The sequence below is a fragment of the Ascaphus truei genome, chromosome 16, assembly GCF_040206685.1.
Source record: "Ascaphus truei isolate aAscTru1 chromosome 16, aAscTru1.hap1, whole genome shotgun sequence".
NCBI lineage: Eukaryota > Metazoa > Chordata > Amphibia > Anura > Ascaphidae > Ascaphus > Ascaphus truei.
The window spans coordinates 41,019,118-41,046,924 of record NC_134498.1 but is presented as its reverse complement, the minus strand read 5'-3'; the positions used below and the strand labels follow the sequence as shown (position 1 = coordinate 41,046,924).

At 41.0% G+C, this 27,807-nt stretch overlaps 2 protein-coding genes across 5 annotated transcripts in view; both read right to left on the bottom strand.

Moving 5' to 3' along the window:
• Nucleotides 1–22,598, bottom strand: part of LOC142467505 (uncharacterized) — a 23,533-nt gene extending 935 nt beyond the window's left edge. The window contains exons 1-6 of the mRNA XM_075573281.1: nt 22,593–22,598; nt 15,676–15,753; nt 12,952–13,059; nt 12,244–12,372; nt 7,773–7,869; nt 5,005–5,144 (exon numbers count right to left, since the gene is read on the bottom strand). Coding sequence (XP_075429396.1) covers nt 5,005–5,144; nt 7,773–7,869; nt 12,244–12,372; nt 12,952–13,059; nt 15,676–15,742 — 541 coding nt within the window. The 5' untranslated portion in view covers nt 15,743–15,753; nt 22,593–22,598. The remainder of the gene's footprint in view (nt 1–5,004; nt 5,145–7,772; nt 7,870–12,243; nt 12,373–12,951; nt 13,060–15,675; nt 15,754–22,592) is intronic.
• Nucleotides 19,890–27,807, bottom strand: part of FMR1 (fragile X messenger ribonucleoprotein 1) — a 19,267-nt gene continuing 11,349 nt past the window's right edge. For 3 of the 4 annotated variants that reach the window (XM_075573277.1, XM_075573280.1, XM_075573279.1), the window contains 6 exons: nt 27,530–27,639; nt 27,119–27,205; nt 26,376–26,574; nt 25,851–26,030; nt 23,100–23,182; nt 19,890–22,757 (listed from right to left, as the gene is read on the bottom strand). In XM_075573277.1, coding sequence (XP_075429392.1) covers nt 22,596–22,757; nt 23,100–23,182; nt 25,851–26,030; nt 26,376–26,574; nt 27,119–27,205; nt 27,530–27,639 — 821 coding nt within the window. In that variant the 3' untranslated portion in view covers nt 19,890–22,595. The remainder of the gene's footprint in view (nt 22,758–23,099; nt 23,183–25,850; nt 26,031–26,375; nt 26,575–27,118; nt 27,206–27,529; nt 27,640–27,807) is intronic. The other variant, XM_075573278.1, reaches the window with a different exon arrangement.

The window sequence follows — 27,807 nt, the reverse complement described above, 5'->3', positions numbered from 1 at the left end:
GCTTTTATTTGTGTGAGCTTTCGAGATACACTGATGTCTTCTTCGGGCGATGTTACAATGGATAAAGCAAGAAACGTTTTACTATAAAACAGCCTGGAATGTTATCTGTGGATGAAACCTATCCCTCCCCCCTGTGCAGTATGCAATTTATGATTTTAGGTGTTAAATAGTCCCTGAATGTTTGTGATGTAAGAGTGTTTATGTGTATGTGTGTATGTGTGTATGTGTGTAAATATACATTTTTGAAGCACCCACAGTGTATACAGCGCTTTACAAAAGGTGTGTGTGGAGGGGGAGTGTATACCAATGGTGTTTGTGGGTGTTTGAAATGTAAGAGAGTGTTGCATTATTATAAATGTTTGTGGATACCATGTGGTCCCTATTGGTATATAGGGATAGAATTACATTGTAAATTTGTATGTGTAAGAGACAGGTGTGTGTGCATTCATATAGCGCAGTATTTGTAGACATGGCCTTTTGCACTCATGGCAAGAGAGTTCTCTTGTGTAGTGGCTCATGAAACTGTGGTCTCGGTTTAGGCCACGGGTCAGTGTCCCAAATAGTTTCATAAATTTGTATTCATGCAACCGTCTCTCTTTCGGTGTTCTGGGATTACCTTTGAGTATGGCCACACTCAAAATGAGGGGCAGAATACTTTTATCGAGGATAATGTCCCGGAGTCACCAAAGCTCGATCCACTGCATCGCACCCCGAATGGATGATATCTGCCCCTGACTTTAATGGCAGATATTGCCGATGCAAGCGGATTTCAGCAGATCGTGCTGTGATGACTCTGGAGCAATGTTATATAAATCCCTTATCCTGCTTTAACGCAGCAATATGGGTTAATTTAATATATATTCATTTTTTTATATGACAGGTTTGAAGCCGGGAGTCTCCAGAGCTGAACCCCACTAATTTCAGCTCCGCGGACCCCCTGCTTCCAGAAATACTTACCTCTGTAGCAAGGCCGGAATCTCTGAAGGCAGAGAAACTGTGTTCCTTAATCTAATGGCGGCTTACATGTCCTGCGTCACACGGGCCAATAGTAAACCGTGATTTCATCTGGTGTGGCTTCCTATTGGCCCATGTGACCTGGACCTTTAAACTCTGCAGTGCTACCGGGACCCCCTACGCTAGTAAGTATCTCTAGAAGCAGGGCTTCCCGGAACTGAAATAATGGGTTGAGCTCCTGCTTCAATCCTGCAATAATTTTTTTTTAAATTGTTTATTAATTCATTTTTGTAAAGAAAACCTGTATTGCTTCTTTAAGTCTGTATGTAGAGCAGGCCTGCACAACTCGTAAAGTGAGAAGGGCCGAACTGCTCCAAGGAAAAAAAAATTGGGCTGCACGGGTAAAATTATCATCATCACCATCATCATCATCATCTCTCCTCCAGCACCTCATCATCATCCTCATCTCCCCCAGCACCCCTCATCATCATCCTCATATCTCCCCCAGCACCCTTCATCATCATCCTCCTATCTCCCCCAGAACCCCTCACTATCAACCTTTGCGATACTCCCCATCTATCTCTCATACCCCATCTCTCCCACTCACCCACACACATAATACTCCCCCTCCACATAAAAAACACACAATACCCCCCTTCACAGCACACACATCAAACCCCCCTGCACCTCGCATCCCTCTCCCCCCTTGCACCTCACATCGCTCTCCCCCCTTGCACCTCACATAACTCTCCCCCCTTGCACCTCACATCCCTCTCCCCCTTGCACCTCACATCACTCTCCCCCCTTGCACCTCACATCACTCTCCCCACTTGCACCTCACATCACTCTCCCCCCTTGCACCTCACATCACTCTCCCCCTTTGCACCTCACAACACTCTCCCCCCTTGCACCTCAAATCACCCCCCTTGCACCTCAAATCACCCCCCATGCACCTCAAATCACCCCCCATACACCTCAAATCACCCCCATACACCTCAAATCACCACCCATACACCTCAAATCACCACCCATGCAACTCAAATCACCCCCCTTGCACCTCCAATGACCCCCCCTGCACCTCAAATCACACCCCTTGCACCTCCAATCACCCCCCCTGCACCTCCAATCACCCCCTGCACCTCCCATCACTCATCACCCTCCCCCCTGCACCTCACATCACCCATCACCCTCTCCCCCCCTGCACCTCCCATCACCCATCACCCTCCCCCCCTGCACCTCACATCACTCATTACCCTCTCCCCCCTGCACCTCACATCACCCATTACCCTCTCGCCCCCTGCACCTCACATCCCCCACAGGGCCGCCAACAGAAATCATGGGGCCCGGGACAAATGAAAGGAGCAGTGCCCCTTCCCCCCCACCCCCCCGAACCAATAGCGCACCTACCACAAAAAAATTGGGAGGGAGAGGGGAGGGAGGGAGAGGGGATGGAGGGAGAGGGGAGGGAAGGAGGGAGAGGGGAGGGAAGGAGGGAGAGGGGAGGGAAGGAGGGAGAGGGGAGGGAGGGAGGGAAGGAGGGAGAGGGGAGGGAGGGAGGGAGGGAGGGGGGATATGAATCATCGCCATTTTTTAAAACATTTTTTTAACTTTTTTATTTATTTAATTAACTGGCGCCCGGCCGGAGTCATCGCGGGCTGCACAGAGAGGCCAGGCGCGGGCCGTATGTTGTGCAAGCCTGATGTAGAGTATGTAGAGTGCCAAATGTGTGCATGAAGAGATAGAAAAACATGGGAAATATAAACTCATGCAGGCAACTTTAACTAATTGACTTGGTCAATGTCGCTTTCTCTACCTAATTCTAGTTTGCAAGCCAATCAGTTGCATATTTTAATGGGGGGAATAGTGGACGTGTTAAACTAAAACAGCGAAGACGGAGCTGATTCTACTGTATATGTTGATTTAAATGGGGCATTTCAGCTGAAAATGGCCTAATCACCCATTTCAGCAAATATACTGTAAAATCAGCCACTGTGTTATAAAACAGGATAGTTTAAAGGTGTATCATATATAGTCCCATTGGCTACTACAGTGGCTACTGTTAAACACCCAAGAATGATTCTGAGTGCATTAATCAAAGGGTTAAGCACCAACTTTTAGTATCTTATTGAAATCTTCAAGATCTTTTCTTCATGTTTGAATATTATCAAATGCTGCTAAACTGAAACAGTTCCACAAACGACACGTAGATTACATTAAAGGTGAAATCTTTCATTTCATATCATTGATTGATTTATTATTATTATTATTTCTGTTGCTGGTACGTAGAGATGGGCAAATGTCTCATAATTTGATCTGCAAATAATGTTGTCAAAATCCGATTCGCGGTCGACTATTCGCACGGAAAAATTGGAGCGAATGTACTGAATTCCTTCGCCGTATTCCCTTCCCTTTTTTCGAAAGTCATAGCATTCGATCGGCCAGTGTTAAAATGAATATTTGATAGTCTATTTGTTTTATATGATTCGATTGCAAATGGCTACACAAATGGCCCCTAATTAATTTATTTATGTATAAAATGTTTTACCAGGAAGTAATACATTGAGAGTGACCTCTCGTTTTCAAGTATGTCCTGGGCATAGTTAATATGACAAATAATACATGGTTACAAATACAGTTACATAAATGAACAAGGTATACATTATATACAAGACATTGCATGCACAGTTAGAGAAGATGTATATTATAGGCATATGTAACAGTAATGCAGACATTCGCACCTTCGCGCAGGCGCAATTGCACACATATTTGTGCTCATGCAAATGTTTATTTATTTTTAAAAGGCGAGTGTGCTCCATTGGAGATGGAGCCATGTATATTTGCGAATAAACACCATATTCCCAGATAAGACAAATGTCTGTGAATAATTTGCACATCTCTACTGGTAGGCACTAGAAGGTTAATATTTACTAAAATAGAAAGCCAGTCAGCACCACTAAAGTCTTCATTTAAATTTCGAAATGGTGCACGCGTGTAAGAGGATCTCCCTAAATCCTCAGAGTACACAAATAGATAAAATACCCAAAGCACAGACAAAAAAACTGATATTCACGAGTGATGGTCAAAGAGAATCTTCTAATTGTAATGGTAAGTACCAACCAATGATTAAACAATGTACGCAGTGTAGTATACTAAAGGCAGTGGCTGTGGCTCCCATTCCCACACTAATGGAAGAACCCATAAATATGGGAAAGAGGGGGGAAAACAGGGGATGCATAACCACATAAAGACAACACAAGCACTGATCCAACGCCAATGCTGCAAAAATGAACCAATGCCATATGAACCAGAGTTGCTGATGGTAGCTACTGAGAAACAGTGTCCAAGTGTAAGGAGGGCTACGCACCAGGCACTGCTGCCCTTCTTCAGGTCCGTACAATCACCTGGACCCCGTGTTCCTATGAAGATACTCTTGATGGGAACAGGTCTGTAAAAGGGCCAAAGTGGGAGGAGTGGCTCAGTGAGTAAAGACACTGCTTGGCACTGCGCTTGTAGCAGGGGAACCTGGTTCAATTCCCAGTGTTAGCTCCCTGTGACCTTGGGCAAGTCACTTTATCTCCCTGTGCCTCAGGTACCAAAAACATTAAATGTAAGCTCCACGGGGCAGGGACTCTGTCTGCAAAATGTCTCTGTAAAGCGCTACGTACAATTAGCAGCGCTATACAAGAACAAACAATTATTATGACGTGCCTGCTACGCAAGCCGTCTCACACTTGGACACTGTTTGTCATTAGCTGCTTCGGTTCATTTTTGCAGCATTGGCGTTGAATCAGTGCTTGTGTTGCCTTTATGTGATTATGCGTCCCCTGTTGTCCCCCTCTTTCCCATATTGCTGGGTTCCTCCATTAGCGTGGGAATGGGGACCACTGTCTTTTAGTACTACCTTGCGTACATTGTTTAATCACTAGAAATGAGAGGATTCTCTTTGAATGTCCCTCGTGAATACCTGTTTTTGTTTGGTCTGAGTGCTGTGGGTATTTTTTTTCTATTTGTTAATATTTACTGATTTAATGGCCAAAAAATAAACTCTACCTTCTTTCTCTGCTAATTTTCTTTCAGCATCCAATGCCAGCAAATCTATAATAGCACTGCCAATGTTGGTTTTTTCTTTTTGTTTTCGCTTCATTTCTTTAATCTCTTTAGGTTGTTTGGCACAACACTTACACCAGCGGCTGCAACAAAGAACAGCAGAATGTCAGGTATCTGTGATCTCCACCATCATTCTACAAACACCAATTTGGGCATTGTGGTGGTTATTTACAGTACTAACCCCAGCTATAAATCTGTACAAAACCAGTGCAAAAGAATTACAAGCTTTATCAAAGGAAAAACTTCAGTTGCTTTCAATAGGGTTCCTTCCCTTTGATAATATGATGCTGTTTTTTGCCCGAGTTGTGCCTCTGGGACACTTTATTAAATAGACCCATGTATGAAGCCTTATTATCTCCTAAGGGAAGAGGCACTATGAACATTCATGTCTTCCTAGATTAAACTAGTTTGCCCTTCTTTCTCTCATTGCTATTTGGGGACATGGGACAGAGAGAAAAAGAAAAGGGGGTCAGTCACATGGTAATGTGTCAATTTTTCCTTGCAGGCAATAAAAGCCCAACAGGTCTGAGGTGTAAACTTCACTAAATAAAGAGATCACCAGGTTTCCTGGTTTTTAACATTTGAATCTGCCACAAGGACAAAAAAATGGAAACCACTGTAGGTATATTTACTGGAGTTTAATAGAAATACTGCATATTTTAATGTGTCTTGGTGTATGTGTGTATGTGTGTATGTGTGTATGTGTGTATGTGTGTATGTGTGTATGTGTGTATGTGTGTATGTGTATATATATATATATATACCAGTGAATAATAATACAAAACAAGGCTATTTATTATTTGATACAAATTGCAACTGCAACTGAACCTATCTCCCTATTTAATAGTAAGAGGGTGGGTAATACACAGTTAGTGATGCATTAACTTCCATTCACTTGGATGGAAACTATTTGAGTGACTTAGACCCTGAACTTAGAAAGGGCACTTCCCATAACACCAACTGTGTAAGCTACAAATTCAAATGTCTTCTTCTTGCCACTATGGGGCTCATTCACTATACTTCGATAAGTGGCTTAATGCCCGTTAAATGCCCTTAAAGCATGATATTGCCTGTTTTGCTATTCACTAAACTTCGATAACAGTGCAGTATCACGCTGTAACGGCTTTTTAACGAGCGTTAACAATCAGATTTAAAAAAAAAGCCATACGAGAAGCCAAAAAAAAGCCCCAAATCGTTTTGTTTTTGCCAGAAAGTGCTATTCACTAAGCAGTGATAAGCTTATCGTACTTTAAATTGTTGCAATATTTTGGCACCAGCTAAAGGCTGGTGCTAAAGATATTACAAGATTCATAAAAGCATTTTATTTTTACTGCACATGATTGATACTGGAGGCCGGCGGAGACCCGCGGGGACCCCTGGAGACCCGCGGGGATCCCTTGCAACCCCTAGGGAGCCCCAGTATCAATCCTGTGCAATAAAATAAAAATAAAATAAAACCGCTAAGGTAATGAAAGGGTTAAATAGCAGGCACAGCATAGTTGTTGATAAAGGGGGGTGGGAGAAGCTTGTAGTTGAACCAGGGTGGGTGTTTAGGCCTTGCAGGAGGGTGGCAGTAGAAGCTAACCCCTTCCTTACCTTAGCGGTTACAACCACTAAGGTAATCAAGGGGTTAACCCTCCGTGCTATCCACCCACAAGGCCTAAACACCCACCCGAGGCAACTACCACCTTCACCCACCCCCTGTACCAAACACAGGAATGGGTAAAAGTGATATTAACCAAAGATGGCTAATAGCGATTTTCACTATTCCCCAAAAAAATATACAGTGCAATACATAAATACAACCCCCCAGCCCCCCAACAGATACAGTACAGTAATTGGCAAAATTACTATTCTCCTATGGACAATAGTGCATTTGCCCATTAAAAATAAAACCAGCCAGCATAAAGTAAATAAAAGTTCTACTTACTGTACCACTTCCAGGATGAAGACTGTCCTTGTCTTCCTCCCTGTCCTCCGCGGGCAGGAACATTACAATAATAAAAAACCCACTAATGGCCACTAAACCCTTAATAACCTTAGTGGTTAGTAACTGCTATAGTAATTAACCCCCCCTCTCCTGCTACCCACCCGGGAGGCCTAACCACTCTCTCTCACCACATTGATTTCAGCCTCAAGGACCCCCTACTTCCTGAGTTACAGGCCCCGTTATGGGGTGTCGGTATCTCCTGCTGTATTTAAATCCCCATACCGGGGCCTGTATCTCGGAAGGTAGTGGGTTCCCGAGGCTGAAATCAATGCGGTTCAGCTCAGGAGACCCCCTGCACCCGCACAATAGTATTAAAATTAATATTTAAACTGCACGATGGCCTGTAAGAACCGTGCATGGAGATGCAGCGTCCCCTTGCAGCTCTTCCAGGCTACAGTTTAAACAAACAGTTTCAGCGTGATAACACTTAGAAAAAACAAACAAAAAACAGAACTTTAAATTTTTTTTTGTTTTTTTCTTAGTGAATACCGGTTTGACCCACATGGTTTAGAGTGCAATAAAACAATGCAAAGTCGCTCGCAATGCACTGATTTTATCGAGGTTCAGTGAATAGGCCCCAATGTGTGATGGCAACCCATAATCACCCCCAATCTGTCTATGCACTGCTGACCCCTGCTAATGTAAGAAATAAGATTCAGTGTATGCAGTATTTCTAATATTCTGCTGCGGAAAAATAATGTCACACTCTTTACTGGCTTACCTTTTCTGTATTATCCAACAGCCACACAGAGGAAAACAACCGAACAAAAAAACGCTAATCATTCCAATTCCAAATATACGCATTGAAAACTGAACATCTGTTGGTTAAACCAATAATACATTAAGATATGCTATGATTTTCAAAAACACCTAACTCGTGGTAGTGTAAAGTCTTATCATTGTGGGGTCTGAACAACAATATAAAGAAAGTATTGTGCAAAATAATTATGAAGCAAGGAGGAAACAAGTTCATTATGTCAACTACATAAGCATTTAAAGCAGCAAAATATGTGAAATCTTTTTTTTTTTTTTTTAAATAAATCTGTTCTGTAGTATTAGATAATACGTACTACATTTTTTTTATTCAACTCGTAATGTCATTTTTAATGAGTTTCAAAGCATCCTTTGATTTCTATAGCAGGTTTTAGCCCATCTCCCCAGCAGTGCAAGATCTTTGCAACACTTTCCTATTTGTGATCATTTGTTGCCAATGTTCCCAGCAGTTTGAGCTTCAAACTGTAACAATAGTCAATGTTACCTTAGTAATAGCAAGATACATTGTAGCTGCTGAGTTACACTGACTGAAGGATTGATTGAAACTGAAAGGCGGCCATTATGTTAGGCACACAATCAGGATTTTCACAGATGTATAACAGGAGCACCAAACGATTGCCAACTTACTGTAGTATTGCTTACGATACTTATTCTATATCCATCGAATCAGTCAATTGGTACATTTTACTATTGAATTCCCCATTGCATTCAATGTAAAAATGTGCCCGGAAATTGCCAATTTGGTGGATGTAGAATAAGTCCCTAAGTATCTTTGAAGATGAGATGGAGCTAAAGTGTTGATATGCTTGAAGATCAGTAGTTACTCTTTATTTTTTTTTCCATTGGTTATTTTATGCTGCAAAAGTACAGGTGAAATATTTAAAAGAATCCGTAACAATAAAAATTTGGAATGCATAAAAATACTTTCTCCCGTCACTTATACACTTTCTAAGATTTCCTTTTTTCTCTACATGCATAAGCTATTATCTGGCTTACGTGCAGCGTGTGAAAGATGCTGGGAAAGATGGGGGAACAGAGAGACAGAGCAATGTAAAGTAGTAAGGCCTAAATGTACTGAGCTCTGTAAGGTCAGGGGTTCTCAAATCCAGTGCTCAAGACCTCCTAACAGGTCAGGATTCCAGGATATCCCAGCTTCAGGAAAATAGAGAGCGTGGATAAAGCACAGCCAGGGATATCCTGTATATTGCGTGCAGGAAAAGAAGAAACAGCCAGACTACTCCAGAAGTAACAAAAAGTAATACTTAATTTTTGTGTGGCCTGGCTGTTTCTTCTTTTCCTGCACCCAATATACAGGATATCCCTGGCTGTGCTCTATCCACGCTCTCTATTTTCCTGGACCTACAACGGATGGATTGCACGCCGCCAACGACAAGAGTGCCCCTTGGGTAGCACAGGTAAAGTGCCGCAGTGCCTTATTTTATTCCTGTCTACCACGGACATTGTCCATTTATAAGTATTGTGCTGGTTGGGTGCTATTATGTGTTATAGTTGTGTGTGTCAAGCCGACTCCACTAGTACACTTATTCGCACCAGTTCCTAATCAATATTATTAGCGGCACTCCATCGTGTTTTGGATTAACCCATTGTGGATTTATACATTTGGATATTCAACTTACAGGACCGGTCACAATTTTAGAGCATCACATCTACCTTGTTCCTTGTGATATCCCAGCTTCAGCACAGGTGGCTCAATCAGTCCCTGCTTCGACTGAGCCTCTGAGGACTGGAGTTGAGCACCCCCTGCCTTAAGGGCACGTGACGGTAACGTTAAAGGTAACATGGTATCCACTAAAGTCATTAATGTAATGCTGACGTTACGTTAAAAGCATAGCGTTAATATTAACAGCCATTAGTGAAAATGATATTCAAATGAGATGCTAATTAGCCTCTATCATATGAGCCATTATCATATGAACAGAACTAAGCTCTGTTAATATTAACGGTTGAATAATGTTACGTTAAATAAATCTGAGCTGAATGTGGAATTACAAGAGACAGGGGTGCCCAATGCTACATATATGGTAAAAAGTATAAAGTAAAATACTTCAATAATAATAATAAATACTTGGTTATTTAGTTAACCCTTTGGCCAAAGCGTCATAAGCCTGCATTGCAACATCAATGTATAACCAAATTAATGCAGGTCCTACACTACACTGTGAACACTTCCTTTTACCTCTGTAAGAGGGGAAGAACCAACATAGGACCTGTTCCTGCAGCAAATGAAAAGACCTCCCAAGTTAAAAAGGTGAAGGAGGAGGAGTGAGCTCTGGGGGGAGGTGCCACCAGCCTCCAAACAACTGTGGAATTAGTTGTGACTTATTACAGGGGTGGGCAAAGTACAGCCTGCGGGCTACATCCGGCATGCTGGACGGTTGCCTTTGGCCCACCATAGTTAGGGAACCCGCTTCCCCACCTCTACCTCTGGTGCGGGCAGCAGCGTGAGTGGCGGTGGAGGAGTATGGAGTCAGCAGCGCGGCTGGGGCCCACCATGCCCGACCGGAAGTGGGGCCCAACTTCTGTAATCACTGCCTGGGTGGGCTCCAGCTGCGCGGCTGCCTCCTCCACCGCCCGCGCTGACTCCTCACTCCTCCGCCGCTCGCGTTGACTTTGCGGGCTCCCTGACTGCTCCGCCAACCGCACAGGCTGGGGCTGAGGGAGAAGGAGAGTAAGGGAGACAAGGGGGAGGGAGAGGAGAGAGACTGAGGGGGAGAAGTGAGAGGGAGAAGTAGAGAGAGGGAGTGGAGTGAGGGAGGGGAGAAGGGAGAGAGAGAGGAGAGGGGGAAAAGGGAGGGAGAGAGAGGAGAGAAGGAGCGGGAGAAGCGGAGGGAGAGGAGAGTGAGAGATGCGAGAGAGAAGGAGAGTGAGACAGAAAGAAGGGAGGAGAGTGAGGGAGAGAAGGGGGGAGATAAAGGAATGGGAGGCAGAGAGTGACAACGAGACAAAGGGTATGGAAGATACAGGTAGGAAAAAGCTGGTGAGGAGGGGAGTTTTGGTAAGCTTCGCGGGTGAAAGACTCGATGTATATTCTATATAAGTATGTGTCCCGTGGAGCTTACCAAAGCTTGTCAAGTGGCCCTCCAGCCAAAATAATTGCCCACCCCTGACTTATGGCAAAGTGAATGCCTACAATAGTATATGAGTTTAATCAATGAACCTTTATCTACTTTGCAATATATCTAGCCCTTAATAGCTTAAGTTGGCAGAATAACTGGAGGATTGATGGAATAGCATACCAACGGAGGGGGTAGGGGCACATACAGAACAGTAACAGAACTCAGACATGCTGATATACATAAGGCTAAATCCTAAATATGAAAGAAAGGAAAGGATTACATAGTTTGAGATTTCACAGCAGATAGGTAAATGGGCAGAGTAAGTGTGCCAAGTGGTTTTTATTTGCTGTCAAATTCTATGTTTTTAATATAGACTTCAAACTACACAACTAGCTCACTTCCCTACAAAGAAGCTAGTAACACACCGGGCAAAGAAATGGGGGGCAGCTGGGGCAATAGAGGTCTGAGACCATGAACAAGGTAGGTAAGTTTGTATTTATTTGGTAGAGTTTGTTTCTAAATGTATTTGGGGCTGGGTGTTTTTTTTATACAATATGTATTTGGGGGGGGGTGGGTTTAATTTTTTTTATTTGGGGCGTAGGAGGTGGGGTTCGTATGTATTTGGGGGACCAGGGAGGTTTGTACGTATTTGAGGGTTTGTTTTTTGTATGTATGTGGGGTGTGGGGGGTGCGATTTTGGTATATATTTGGGGGTGGTTTGGTATGTATTTGGGAGGTGGTTGGTTGGTATGTATTTGGGGGGTAGGAGGGTTTGTATGTATTTGGAGAGGTTTGGTATGTATTTGGGAGGTGTTTTTTTATGGATTTGGGGGTAGGTGGGGGTTGTATGTATTTGGGGGTTGGGGGGGTTGGTATGTATTTGGGGTATAGGGGGGGGGTTGGTATGTATTTTGGGGTTTTATACCAGCAGGATACTAGTCTTAGGAAAGTTATGTATTTGGGGGATGTGGGGGTTGAAGTATGTATTTGGGGTGTGGTTTTTTTTGGTATGTATTTGGGGGGAGGGTTTGGTATGTATTTGGGGGGTGGGGGGTTGGTATGTGTTTGGGGGTTTTATACCAGCATGATACTAGTCTTATGAAAGGTAACATTTGGCACACTGAGTATTTTATGCTGTAGTGCATTATATTATTAACAGTTTGTATTTTTTTTCTATATAAAGGGAGCAGTGGAACAAACTTTGTAAATGCATATTACTTTAGTTTGAAGAAGTAATACAAATGGTAACAGTTGTAGGTTTGGCTTTCCTAAATTTTTCTCACTAATATTTCTTGTAGGGACACCCCATTGAAATAAAGTGTGTAAATTATTTGTACTTACTGTCTTTTAATGGTTGGTAGCATACAATCCCTTTTTTAGAATGACAACAGCCATGGCTAATACATATAGTCTTGTTCTTTTCTTCTCCGAAACTGCATATTTCAACTCGTTTACCATTCGCATCACAAGCTTTCAGAATTAAAATAAACATAGGTTAGGTCAGCAAAGTATATTTTGCTAAGAACATCCATCAGCCCTAATTTATAGAGTACCATTAGATATACATACAGTATGCTGATTAGCTGGAAGCTATGCGCTTTAACTCCCGTATAAGGAGCTGGGGACGGAATTGAGAATTCTTAACTCTGAACATTCTGTTGATCAAGTCTACAGTAGGGGTGGCCAACTGCTGTCCTCAAGGGCCACCAACAGGTCAGGTTTTCAGGCTATCCCTGCTTCAGCATAGGTGGCTCAGTCATTCTGACAGAATGACTGAGCCACCTATGCTGAAGCAGGGATAGCCTGAAAACCTGACCTGTTGGTGGCCCTTGAGGACAGCAGTTGGCCACCCCTGGTCTACAGTATATGAAGCAAATGAAAAACATGGTATACACAGGAGCGTTATTATGTGTCTGCTTTGCTCTGCCACACACAACATGAAAATATCCTAATTTATAAAACAATCCACCAAGAGGCTCTGTTATGCTTTTCTCACAACACACTATAAAATCAATTTCAATACGTAACTTGTACTACATTCAAACATACTTTTTGGGTTGAAGAAATCTACCAGCGTTTTTATAAAAGTTATTTCAGACGTTTGGGGTGTTACTTCGTTTGCTCGACTGAATGGCACCTCAGCTGGGGATGCAGAATCTAACAACAAAACAAAATTCTGCCGTCATTCTAGTAATATTGTAATATGTGCTAGAATGTAATATCATCATTTGGTACTGTACATTAACCCAAAATGTGCGCAAACTGGGGGGGGTGCGAGATTTTCCCAATGGTGATGTTATGTGACAATCCGTCAACTCTGATCTGGTGACTAAAGATGAAACATGCAGGGGTGGCTCGCAAGAGGAGAAGCCAAGAAGTCTTAATTGCACCAAACGTTTGTGCCCAGTAACAATGATTTACACATCCATAAAAGCTGGAGAAACAGAGAGGCGGTGCGCAGCAATACTTCGGGGTCCCCGCGCTTCCTCCTCTCCCTACTGTGGGTGCTTGAATCCAACTTTCACCCGACCGGAGAGCTGGAGGAGGGAGCACGAGGCCCCTGGACCGGCAGGTGTGTGGGGTGAGGGGGGAAGAGGGTGTTCACTCTTACCTTCTCCGCAGCGGGCCGCCTCCTGCAGCGTCGCTTTGCCATGACAACTCAACGTTGCGGAGTCACATGGTGTCACATTGCCATGGCAATGTGATGCCGCGTTGCAACGTGACATGACGCCGCGACTGATCCCACGACGTTGCTGGAGGAGGGCTGCAGGTCTAGGTTAGCCCCCCCCCCCTTTTTTCTACAGGGTGCCCCGCTGCCAGCGTGTTGCATTTGGGCCCGGCAAAGCCTAAGGCCTGCCCTGCGGATATTTATATAAATATACACCAACAGATACTTTCTTATTAACATTACTACTCTTCAATTGTTAACCGCAGTTAAACCAGTTGTGAAGTAACATTGTATATTTAAACAAGGGGTTATCATCATGTTATTGGGAGTGCACTAACATTCCAAAAAGTAAATACTAATGTGGAAAACATTTCTCACAGACCAGTGTTTTCCTACTGGGGACCCTGGGGTTCCATGAACGGATGAAAAGGGTGCAGCGGGACTTCCTCCATCTGCCTGAGCAGGGAGAAAGCAGGGCAGTTGCTAGAGGGCTGGGTAGTTTCAACCACCCTGATTGGCTGCATTACCCAGCAGCAGCCAATCAGGAGGTTGTGTCAGGAGCATGGGAGTGTGGGCAAGTAGAGGAGGAAGCAGGATGGGCAGGAGAGGTGACACTTGGTGCTGTCCTGTGTGTATCTGTTCTGTCCTGCTGTGTGTGTTTTCTGCGACTGTCTCTGCCCCCTCTGACTTTCTGTCTGTCTCTGTCTCTACTGTTGTAGGGGGGCCGCAGCAACTGAGCACTGTGATTAGGGATGCCCAAGAGAAAAAAGGTTGAAAACCACTGCCATAGACCATTTCTAGTTCTCTCTATTACTTTTCTAATCTGCTTGTCAAGCCCCTTTCCACTGCAATTGAAAATATGCCATCTCTGATATTCAAAGAAGGTGCTGTCCAAAATGTCCGCCCCCCCCCCCCCTAGGTGGGAAGCAGCAGGGAGTCTCCGGAGCTGAACTGCATTAATTTCAGCACCGTGGACCAGCTGCTCCGTGAGATACTTGCCTCTGTACGGGGTGCTGGAGCAGCTCAGCAAGTTTAAATGTCCCAGTCAATAGGAAGCAGCAAAGGATAACATCACAGCTTCCTATTAGGCTGCGTCCAGGGTGATTGCGTGCTCTCTCGAGCGCCATGACGTCATGCTTTGATGTAGCTGGAGCTGGGGCGATTCCTGGCCTGCAGGGTTGCGCGATAGGAGAAGGGGGGAGGGGCTGGCGAGTGCCGGGGGGAGGTGTAAGCGGTTCACTCTCATTGGCTAAACCACACACGTGACAAGGGCATCGCGCGACAAAGACAAAAAAATGTTGTCTCTGCACGCATCGCGCCTACCCACGCTCACATGCACTCGCGCAGTATGGACACTACAATTTAGGTACATCGGTTTGCTTGCGGGCGTGCAATCACCCTGGACGCGGCCTTAGCCCTCGTGACACATGACATTTAAACAACCATTATGATAGCCCCAACTAGCCCCAAACAGACCCGGCCAGAGCTGCTACCGTCACCCCCAGGAGGTAAGTATCTCAGAATGCAAGGTGTCCCGAGCTGAAATTAATTAGGTTCCGCTCTGGAAATGCCCTGCTTCAAGCCTATTTTTAAAAACATCAAACCAGGAGTGCTTCTTTAAAGTGTAGAGAAACATACATTTTAAGAATACCTTTTCTACTTCCCACAGTAATTCTTTCTTTTCTTTTGATGCCATAGACCTACTACTACAATTTAACGACATTGCTGGTGTTTTCTCTAATACAAGTAATGGTTCTAATGTATATCAATTGAATGGCTATAATTTGAGAAGAAATTATAATAATTAAGTGTTCACTTTATTTTTTTAAGTTTGCTTTATTTCCTGTCATTTCCCCAGAAACCCTTTTTTTTCAGGGGGTGAATTGGGGATAAAAGAATTGAACACTTTATCTGCAAATTACAGTAAATGCAGGTCCATAAAGTCACAAACCACCTTTAAAGAAGAGAGAAGAGTTAGGGTGGGAAACAACAGGAATAGTTCTACTACCAAAAATTAAATAACTAGGGTTGTAGTTCCCCTAAAGCACAGGCCAACACACCAGAAAATAGTGTCCACCACATCTTCTTTCCTTTATAATACTCACGTTGATTTAGGCTTAGATAAAGCATCACAGGTACGTAGATTTCCAAGCTCCAAGTTTGCAGATACATCTGTAATACCACTAAGGTTAAAAATGAAAACTTTTCGTATGCTATATTCAAGATATTAGAGATAAATACATGTCATCCACAATTAGTAGTTTGGCAGAATACACTCTCTGTACATAATTCTTACTTCAATCTTTTGAATACTTTGTCCTAATATTTTAGAGGTATTTAGACCTGTATTATCTCAACAATAACAAGGTGGTGAGAAAGATCCAGGCGGTGAGCTCATCTCATTTGGGTATTGCATCCTCTTTGGAATGGGGTTTCACAATTATCAACAACATTCCTCTTCCCATGACTACTTCTGGTAGGACATCTTGTCTTTTAAAGATGTGGCCAACATACATGTATGAGGTAAAGGTGATGTCAACAATCGTCTCACATCATACATTATCATTAATCATAGCTGTGTTCAGGTATTCAAAATCAATAGGAAATGCAATCTTTTAGTTGGGATATTTAAACATATGTTGGTATGCCATCTTACTTTCTTACACATTTATTGTAAATTCTGTAAAATATACACCATATGGATGTATAGCAAACCTGCTATTATTTCTATGTACGTGTTTATTTTACTGTCAATTATGATGCTTCATATGGTACTTGTTGCTAGGCAGTGGACTTTATTGTGTCACCTGGTGGTCATGGCAACTAATGAATACATTGGAAAGCAGATTATTGAGGTATAAAATCAGTCATTTAGCTTCTCCCCCCCCCCATCTTATTTTAAATGTAATAAATCATAGACATTTCTTTGCTGGAAGAAGAAAGTGAGTGGATAGTATTTTTACCTCAAATGAAAGCAGAAAGCTATTGTATAATTACAAAATAGAAAGTCTCATAAAACTGAATAGCAGTATTTTTTAACAAATGTAGGCCACGACTCACTAAAAGTTGCTAAATTAAAAATTTGGTGTTATCGGTGTGCGGTGTGTAGTGACAATTTTATTTATTGGTCTATTCACTTAAGAAAGCCAGTTTGAACTTACACGTGAGGCTGAGGCCATCCATCTCACTGGCACAAGAATGAGAATACCTTGAACAGAAACGCCATACATTTTTGTTGAGATAGGTCACCATGAGGTCTATCTTTAGGCTAACATCAGTGACAAAACATTCCGACATCCAATTCCCATTCTCCTGGATTAATTATATTTTGACTCAAGATTTTGGCATCTGGAAATATGAACAGCCGAGATGTTGTTCAAGTTCTCCTCTGTCCACAACACAATTGTTGTTGTTTCAAGGGTCTCCTGCTTCTGGTCACCACTTGCTTTGTAATGTATTTTACTGTCCTGTTTGTAATGTTTACTGACAGTGCTTATTTCTTGCCTTGTATATGATCTTGAAAATACTTGAGCATTCATTACCACCAGCAACCGTGCTAGGGTTGCATGAAGCTCGGTGTAAGACTTTGGCCAACTTCCCATCCCCCCTCCCCATTCGGAGCCACAAGTATCAGATCCATTTGCCTTCTTGCAGAGAACGTTTGAACTGAAAATTCTGTGGGATTTCCCACCAGCTGAACTCGACTTTTTCCTGGATGTACTGTATATATATATTATTTTTTCTGGATCTTTTGTGTCTTTGTTCTATTGACACAAGAAACATATCTGTAGCTGTTTCATATGAAACCTCGCTCATTTTACAACACTTAGCAGCGAGGCAATTTTTTTTCTAATAATATCATCCAATCCAGCGCTGAGACTTGACACAGCTGCCCTAATTTTCTGGGTTGACTTGTAATCCGTCAAACCTTTATCACTTCATGCTATGATAAGTCCCCCATAATAAGGTCTAAAGCGTATATTTCCAAACGTGATATCGGTACCTTGACACTACAAACTTGTGGTGTTTGATTGAACGTCAGATGGGTTCTTCAGGTTATTTCATCAGGTAACCATCTGTCTCTTACTAACAGAGCCCACACAGCTCTAAACTGTGCCAGTCTCCCTCCTGTGGCAAATTGCAGGGCTCTCATCTTATGAAAAGTTCCTTCTTCTGTTGACCCTCTGCCCTATGAGCCACAAAAGTGATTACTCTGGCCACCTCTCTATGTAGGTTGACATGCCAAAGGTCTCCCGGATAGGCCTTAGCACCCGTGTAAGGCATCCTGTCTTGCTGAGGATTCACACAATAAAAAAAATATCTAGCTCTCATCTCTTGCAAAAGGAACACACTTCTTCCTCCTGACTCTTTGGATATTATAGCACCTTGATTTTGGCCAAATATTCAAGGCAGGGTACATAAATTGTTCTCTGATGTGGAGTCTGCCACCTAATACCTCTAGTGACGAAGAACTTGTCGATAAGTGAACTGAGTCCAGCGATGCCTCTGAAATATACTATTACCAATTACATTTCTGCGAGGGCACTCAGGATTAAGCCCCTCTTCTGTGTGTCCTTGTTGCACGCTACACATGCACTGTCTGGCCTACATGGACCTTGCATTTCACCACTTGCATTCAAGGATACTTTTGTGGACTTGCCCTGCTGACAGTCAACACTGACAACATGCATGCTGGAATTTCATGGGGGGAGGTGTGAGTGACAACACCCCCGGATTGAACTGCATAAATTGTATCCTAGCGAGTCTTATTAAAGAAAATGATGTAGGACAGGAATAGGTAGTGGGATGATCTCATATACCAGTACCTGCTGCATAATTTTCTGTCCTACTGCAGTTAAAGGGGAGTAGCTACCCATTTTGACGCAGAGAACAAGAAAGTGCGATCTCTCACCCATACACAATTGCTGAGTAACACCATTTTTTGTGTATACAAATTTGATAAAACCCCAACCAATTTATGAATTAAATTAAAAATTTTTTTTTTAATTATTAAAATCGCCAATTCCATTTTTAATAATGCCAATATTTAAACACAGCTATCATTGAATGTTCCTGATACCTTGTTAACAGTTCTTATGTACTCAACATTTAATGTTGATAATGGCTTTAATGTTACTTACCTTTCCAGTCTTTATTAAGAACCAAAAGACGCCTTCGCTCACATGGACCCATTCAAGCTGAATTATAATTTATTTGCCTCACAAACATCATTAAAATCTATATTTATGTCATCTATAAAATCAGTGTGATTACTATAATTCCTTTAGTTTATTTTTAATATTGGGATCAAATGCATAGTGAATGTTGTCAGAATGTCCTTTGGGAGTGATGAGACAACGCAGGCGAGATTAAACATAGGTCTTGCTAACGCCTCTCAGAAGCAAAGGAATGCAGCATACTGTAGAACAGGGGTAGTCCACTCCAGTCCTCAAGGCCCACCAACAGGTCAGGTTAAGAGTATCCCTGCTTTACCACAGGTGGCTCAATGATTGAGAAGGGATACCCTGAAAACCTGGCCTGCTGCTGGCTCTTGAGGACTGGAGTTGGCCACCTGTGCAATAGGAGGTGCTATTAACTGTTGTAGACATAAATCTATCCAATGCAAAAAATTGGCAATGGACACCAATATGGAGTAGCATAAAATACTGTATCATATTGTGAAACACTCCACCCACTTCTGATACCATATACCTCCAAACCAGCAACAAAAGATATTTTATGCTGTTTTATGAGCAAAACAGTCTCATGCACAATTCAAAAAGTGGTGGCTGGATCATTAAAAAAAATATGAAACAAAAACCCCATGGTACTACATTTAGACATGTTTGAGGAATTAAAGGACAATGGTCAGCATTGCACGCAAACTAAAAAACAGTGAATGTGCTATTCTCCAGTCACAAGATCATGCTTATGCCACGTCAGAAATCAGATCCTTCGCAAACACTTCGGTTTCTTCTATTGATACATGTAAGAGGACCTTAGGCTAGGTTTTGAAACAAGCTGGAGTTTGTGATTTTAAAAATTGGGAGTAAGCAGGTGTTGGATTTTTTCTTACTAGCCTTTTCTATTTAAAATGTGAATCAATGAATTTGACGCCTACATTAATTTTTCGATAGGAATTTTCTCTTGTTCAACGTTTGATCCGTAAAAAAGTATTTTTGTCATACGGCTAACATTGCTCAATAAGCGATATTTGAAGGAGTTCAAAAGGTGAATGAAAAGAAAGAAAAACATGTCTTCACATTCTTTTGTATTCAAGTACCACTTCGACACGGTATTAAGTAAAACAAAAGAAACATTATCAATGTCTTACTGCACATAAGATAACAGCACTAGATTTATTAGGGAAAATAAATGGATTTCAGTTAGAACACAAATGCAAATCTTGGAAACAATATCAAGGAACAATGTGCTAGTCATTTAAGTGGCAAAGCTAAACCAGACCTACAGTATTAATATAAATATTGATGTCATTGACAAATTTACTACGCAAAATGTATTTATCCCTGTATTATGAATTGTTTCGACCATGTATTTTAATGGTTTGGTTCCAAAATACAAACAGAAATGCTTTAGTACAAAACAGAAATTTGTTTTGCCAACAAGATCGTAAAACTTCCCATTGATGATTAAAAAATAATAATATTGCTAACAGTGGGAGTTTTTTTTAGAATAACAGAATAATGCCGCACAAAACACGTCTATAAAAAAAGGACAGAGTATGCAGCTTCCAGAGCTGGTTTCTGCGGTCACTTTTCACCACTCTAGATAATTTGCAGTACCTTCATTTGCAAAATTATCCATTATTGTATGAGCATGCAATATTTCCCATCAAATAATTACAGGGTGAAAACAATTTCTATACTTTAGAGCAGGGGTGGGCAACTCCAGTCCTTAAGGGCGACCAACAGGTCAGGCCCTGCTTCAGCACAGGTGGCTCAGAGGCAGTCTGAAGCAGGGATATCCTGGAAACCTGACCTGTTGGTAGCCCTCGAGGACTGGAGTTGCGCACCCGTTTTAGAGAATAACAATATGATCTCCAAGTATTCAATCCACAGCAGTTAGCAGAGGAAGATCAAACTTTATTGAAACTGCTTGCATACAAAATATATTGCACTATAACCAAACAAATGTCAACATAAAATCCAATGTGTTGCAGCTATTATGTACAAAGAATATTGCCCCAAGAGCATTGCAAGGTTTGTCTACCTTGGTTAATTGTCTACAGTATTTTAAACCAAAACAGCGTACAGATGTGTGAAAGGTACCAATTTTTTTTTCCAAATACTATACATTCCCAAAATAAATAACTAGTAATCAACATTAGTGTTTGGCAATACTTAAGACATTTCATATTTGTTAAATCATGTGCAGTTTGTTGCCGTTTTATATATTCACTTGTATGCAAGAGGGGGAAGAGGAGGAATGGTACAAATAAAAGCAAATGTAAAAACAAAAAACACCTCACAACATACAGAGGCAGGGTCCATCTGTACAGTACTGTACATACTGGGTGACACCCTTAAGAAGCAACTGCAGCATTAAAATAGAGCATAAGCAGGAGATGTCACATTTTTCTGGAGTAAGTTGAATGTATAAGGACTAAACAAAGAATTTAATTTTGAACTCCTTCCGCTCTATGAAATAAGACAACACTTACAGTGTACATGTGTTTTTTTTCTTTTTTAAAATAAGATCTTGCACCGAAAAGCATCCTTTTCAATTATATTGAGCCCATCCAATGTCTGCACCCTCTAAGGGCTTCAGTTGTATGCAAACATTTGCTCCATCTCTTCCTTAATAGTGGAAAACTAAAGTTGAATGTAAATGGGAGTTTGAAATAAAAGTATTAAAAAAAAAAAAAAAAATAGGAGGACCAATGTAAGACTATTTTGTAAATGGTACACAATTATCTTTCAGACAAAAACACTATTTAATTCTCTCGCAACTTAAAATAAAAAGTCCTTAACTATTAATGTCTATGAAGACATTTTGTGTCCCTGTCATGACTATTAATTGCTAAATCTTCAGTGCAAAACAAAAATTTCTACTGTTTTTTTTTTGCAGCCGTGGCTGATGTTTATGTAAAATATTATGGAAAACATGCATTCAGCTAAAAAGTTCTAATGTCCGACAGAATTGCTACGTATATATTTTACATTTAGTATTTCCAACTCGTCTCCCGATTCCTGCATCCAAATATAATACCCCTACCTGCCAAGATATAAAAAAGGCACAGATCATACAACAGTTTTGTTATTTTTTGCCAATGAAAATGACAATTCATTACACGTTACACAAATCTTAGGTCCCACTAAGGCAGGGCTGTTCAACACCATTCCTCAAGCCCCTCCAACAGGTCAGGTTTTCAGCATATCCCAGCTTTAGCACAGGTGGCTCAATCAGCCCCTGCTTCAGTACAGGTGGCTCAATCAGAGGCTCAGTCTTTCACTGAGTCACCTGTCCTGCAGCAGGTATATCCTGAAAACCTGACCTGTTGGGAGGGCTTGAGGACTGGGGTTGACGAACCCTACAATAAGGTATGGTACAGTGGGCCAAAAATGTGAGTGGTCAGAAGACACGCCGCGTACATTGGAAACATGGGCCGGATTAACGCATTCACTCTTCAAGCTGAAAGTAGAGCAATTATTTTTTTTTTATTTAACCAGCTGCCTGAAAATGGTCCTATCGAACACAAGTATACCGACACACAGCTTAGTATTGTTTCATTTATTCTCTCTTTTAAACAAAAAAATACTTTTAAGTCAAGTGCAATATGTACTTGAAAGCCTCAGAAGTTTGGATATTTAAATGCAAATACGTTTCCAATGTCTGACTTTTGAAAACTGCTTGGAGCCAATACGAACAAAATAAGGCTAACGGGAACCGTTTCCGCGTTTCATGCCCTGCAGCGTCTCGCCTATTTGTCTTTGGCCTAACAGGTCTCTCTAATGTGAAATAAGATTTAGACTGTGTAGGAATGATTACTTTAGACACGTACAGGTTACAGTACTCCATTAACCACCACTTGCTGCCCGTCCGCCGTGTCGGACTTCTCCTTCTTTTGAATGCGATCTTTACCGGTACGCAGCCGATTCCCCTCCACGGACGCATTCTGCAATGTTTTTGTATGTACACTTCTCTCATTATTGCAGTCAATTCGGATCTGAAATAGAAATTGGCTTCGGTCATGAAAATGTATATCAGCAATTTGTTATACATGGTAACATGTAGAAATCCGGTTTCCCACCGCTCACAGATTCGGCTGCGGGGTTCATGGGCACAGCATTGAGGTGCATTGGTATGAAATTCGAGGTGTTTATTTACAACGAGTAATATGTCTATAATTTGGGCTGCGCTTTTTAGATCTGCTAATAAGCAGAAAACTTTATCACAAGTGTAACATATATTCAAATGCAATGGTTTGCAAATGCATGGGAAACGCTGGTCAGTGATGTAGTATAGTAGTCTCTTTGTATTAAAAAAAATTAAAAATAAAATAAACAACCTGGAGAGAGCCATCGGATGTTCTTGCTTTAGTCTCTCTTGAATTGCGCGGTCTGTTGTCCATTCGTGGTTGGTCATCATTTGCTGGAAGAATTTTAAAGCTGGTTAATGAAAACAATCATCTTTAGTTCTAATCATTTGACATCATTCTTTTCAACATCCCAATATTTGCAGTCCAAGTATAGTGCTGCCAACAAGGGATGTGTTTGTTCTGCTTTCAAACTCAGTTACAGTTTTGAACAATGCACCATTCTGGGTACGAATAGCAATGGAAATTAAGCAAGTAAAATCGGTACACACAGCGTCAATTACATTCAAACCACTATTTTCCTTAAAGATGCAATCTAAGCGGCTTAAAATATTTTTTTTTATAATATATATATATATATATATATATATATATATATATATAATTGTTTTAATGTATGCAGCATTTGATTACTTTTATTGAAAACTAATTACCTACGCTGCCGATCGATTTTCCTGTGATTGACCAGCAAAATCCTGTTTCCCAGGGTTCACTAAATGGCTGCCTTTCAGTTTCAAATCAATCCTTCAGTCAGTGTAAGTAAGCACCTACAATTTATTCTTATATTACTCAGGTAACATTACCTATTGTTACAGTTTACAGCTCAAACTGCTGGGAATATTGGCAACAAATTATCAGAAAGAGGAAAGTGTTGCAAAGATCTTGCACTGCTGGGGAGGTGGGCTAAAGCCTGCTATAGAACTTAAAGGATGCGCATTATATTATAAATCATTAAAAAATTGCATTGAGTTTAATTTTAAAATGACAAAAAAGTGTAAAGTATTATCCAATACTTCAGATCAGAACTGAATATATATATATATATATATATATATATATATATATATATATATATATATATATATATATATATTGGTCGACAAATCAGCAAAAAATGTAGTCCCCGAACAAAAAAAAAATCTACTCGCCACCTAGTACCCCACGTGAGCTCGCCACGATGTTAAATCCACTCGCCCGGGGAGAGCAAATGTATAGGTTTGTCGAACACTGTTATATATATATATATATATATATATTGTAGGGATATGTTATAAACCACCAAATATCTGAGATAGAAGCTTTTTGCAAATGGAGAAGGCATGGTTGCATAATGGGTGATTTTAATTGATCCAGACAGACTGGGGCAAGGAGATTAGCATTACAACAAAAAGAAACAGGTGTTTGGGGGTGTTTAAAGACAATTACATGACCTAAATTATTGAGGAGCACACCAGGGGAGGGGCAATACTGGACCTGCTAAACAATGAAGACGTAATAAGAAATTTAAGTCTGGGAACATTTAGGAAACAGTGATCATAACATGGTCATGGTCATAACATAACATGTTCTCATTTGAAATAAATGATCAAAAAACCATGTTACATGAATTAAAAAACAAACAAAAAAAAAAATCATTTTTAGAAAGGCAGATTTTAATAAACTGAGGAACAATCTACAAGTAATACACTGGGATGATGTTTTTGCAGGGAAAATGTGGAAGATAAATGGACAGTCTTTAAAACATTGTTAGAAAAGCACACTTATCAGTATATACCCTTGGGTAATAAGTATAAAAGAAATAAGTCAAAACCAATGTGGATAAATAAACAGGTAGGGGAGGAAATGGAAAAGAAGAGGCAGGTGTTTAGATTCTTAAAGTCAAAAGGGACAGAGGCATATCAGAATGATAAGAAATGTAACAAAAGTTGCAAAAGGGAAATCAAATCAGCAAAAATTGAAAATAGGATTGCAATAGAAAGTAAGATCTACCCTAAGAAGTTCATTAAGTACCTTAGCAAAAAAATTAGAATAGCAAATATGGGACCCTTTCAGAAGGGCAGACAAATTATTGGAGATAAGGAAAAAGCAGAGGTATTACATTCTTTGCCTCTATTTACCAGGGAAGAATTGAAAACTGGTTGAAGGATAGACAGAGTTGTCGTAAATGGAACCTTTTCAGGTTGGGCTAAAGTTGTGAGTGGAGTACCTCAAGGATTGGCTCTGGGACCGCTGCTTTTTAACTTATTTATTAATGACCTTGAGGTTGGCAGAGAGAGCAAAGTCTCCATATTTGCTAATAGAAAAACAAGGACGGCAGCGCACAGCAAAGGGAGCCAGGGTCAAAAAATTGTGGTAAAAAAATATATATCGTTATTGAGACAACCAAAAAGGAGATGTACCTCCTTTTTGGTTATGTCTCAAAAATGTATATTAAGCATATTGTGTCGCCATATATGTAACAAAGGGTTCTGAATGAAAAGTGCCGTGTAGTATTACAGTAAGATTACATTATGAATGTAGCAGGAATGGAGTGGATAAAGTCACCTAGTATTCCATAGGTCTTGAACCCAGGCTGTGCTGAGAAAGCTGTGTAATGTGGCAGGCATAAGCTCATAGGGCTCCATGTTAAAATGGACAAGAATTAAAGAGGGACCCTGTGCTCATTTGCATATCATTACCTAGAACCCGTCTGCAGTGGAAGCGCTGTTTGCTAAGCAATAATGGGAAGATTTGCATGTCTGAGACATACAAATGCACCACAAGTGGTATTTTTATTTGCTGTACACTGGACACTTTATTTTACCCGCCATAACTTTTTAAAATAACTATACACAAACTTACCATAAAGAATAAAGTGAGCAGACTTCTCCAGTTCCAGGGTATTAGGCGTTTACTTTTAGAGCTCTTGAAAATACATTTTAGTACAAGATGAAGAATATTTACCCTTGAAGCCTCCTCGTCCCCTTAGCCCTTGACCTCTTCCACCACCACGTCTCCGACCATCACCTCTCCGGAGATAGTTATCTCTATCTTCTTCAGCTGGGGCCAAGGACCAATCACTCAGCTCATCTTTGTGGTCTGACTCCGTTTCTGAAGCATTCGATGCTTCCGAATTTGTACCTGCTCCAAAAATGTAGAACCACAAAACGTAATTTTTATGGAGAAATTTCAGAACAACTGTTATTTCCCTCGATCTTTTCTATTTTCTTAGATTTATTTAACAAGACATGGTTTGCCATTATGATAGCAACTGGTATCTATGAACAATATTTCAAATATAGGTCTTAAGTTATGAAGTAGATATGCAAGCAGAAATAACGATATAAATTACATTTCTTATAAATAAATTGTATTGACTGCAGAAGTATTATGCCAATGCATGAAGCATAGTTAACTAAACAGAAGTTTTGTGATATATTAGATTGAACTACAAGTTACTACATTTTGTATATGCCAATAGACATGTACCCGAGGCATATCCGGTGCCTCGTCTGCTGCTGCGTCCTCGGTTGTTGTAAGGTCTACTTCCACGTCCCAGGCCGCTGCAGTCTTCACTCATATATCCTTTCTCCTTATCTGGGCGATTTGGTGGTGGCCTTGAACTAGCTCCGATTTGTCGAAGTTGCTCATCTATCTGTAACCTTTCCAAGCGTAGTTGGTCCACTTCCTGGTTAAATGCAAAATAAATGTTGATATTTAACCCATTCCCTACTACATGAACCTGCAGCACAATAGCTTGCAACTCTCTGAAGTGTTGTAGGCCCCCCTAGCACCGACAATGAATGGATTAGCTCATGTAAAAAAAAAAAAAAAAACCCTATAAATGATATTTCCATTTTGCAGCAACTGGGACAGCCTAGTGTTATCACTGCAATAGATAAAAATGCCCTGGATTCCAATGTGTGTGTTTTCATTCTAAAAAGCCCCGATACATGATTGTGACTACATGAGCATTACATTGTGCCCTCCCCTAAATGGCTGCCCAATAGGAAGCCGTAACCAATAATGTTGAGGCTTCCCATTGGCTTGTGGGAACCGCATGACTTGCCAGTCATATCGATTTCCCTGGAGGGAACAGAAACACCAATTAGTAGCTCTGTAAACAGGAGGTCCCCGGAGTTACAAATAGCACTATTTAGCTTCGGAAAAAAGTGCAGCTGAAATTGCCGCTTTAGAAAAGTATTACGGAAACTATTTTTCCAAGACTTTACCTTTAAATAGTTAAGATGGTAATCCAGAAGAACAGTTGCATTAGTTATACTGTCCTTTGTCCCCACAAACACGAATGGAACCATTCCCTAGAAAAGTTCAAAAACAAACATTTGTGCTCAGATTAAAATGTGAAGATGTAGCCACATAAATTACACTTAAAGTACCTTCCACTGGAATTTCACAGGACTTTGTTTTTATAAAGTCCTACAGAAAACCTGTACTATGTGCCCCTTTTCGTTCATCAATTATAGAACCTCCCCGGGTTTAAACGCCTACCTGTATCACATTTGAATTAAAATGAGCAATGGAATCAAAGAGAAGAGAAGTGCGGAACACAATGTTGTAAACAGGACTAATTTAAAAGCCAAAAACATTACACCAGCAAAGAAAGTGATTCATTTAAAACATACCTCCTCTTGAGAAATATTCTTATCATTTTCAGCTTCGATCCTCACTCTGACAACACCCGATTTATCCACAATTTCCTGAATAAGCTTTCCATTTTTCCCAATCACTTTACCTATGACAAACACGTAGATTAAGAGGTGTTGGCCAAGCCAACACACAGGCAAAATACACAACACTATTTACATTTAAGAAATAGAAATTAAAGTTTAGCACAGGTGTTTTCTAATGCACATGGTGCTCAACTCCAGTTCTCAAAACCAGCCCTAACAGGTCAGGTTCT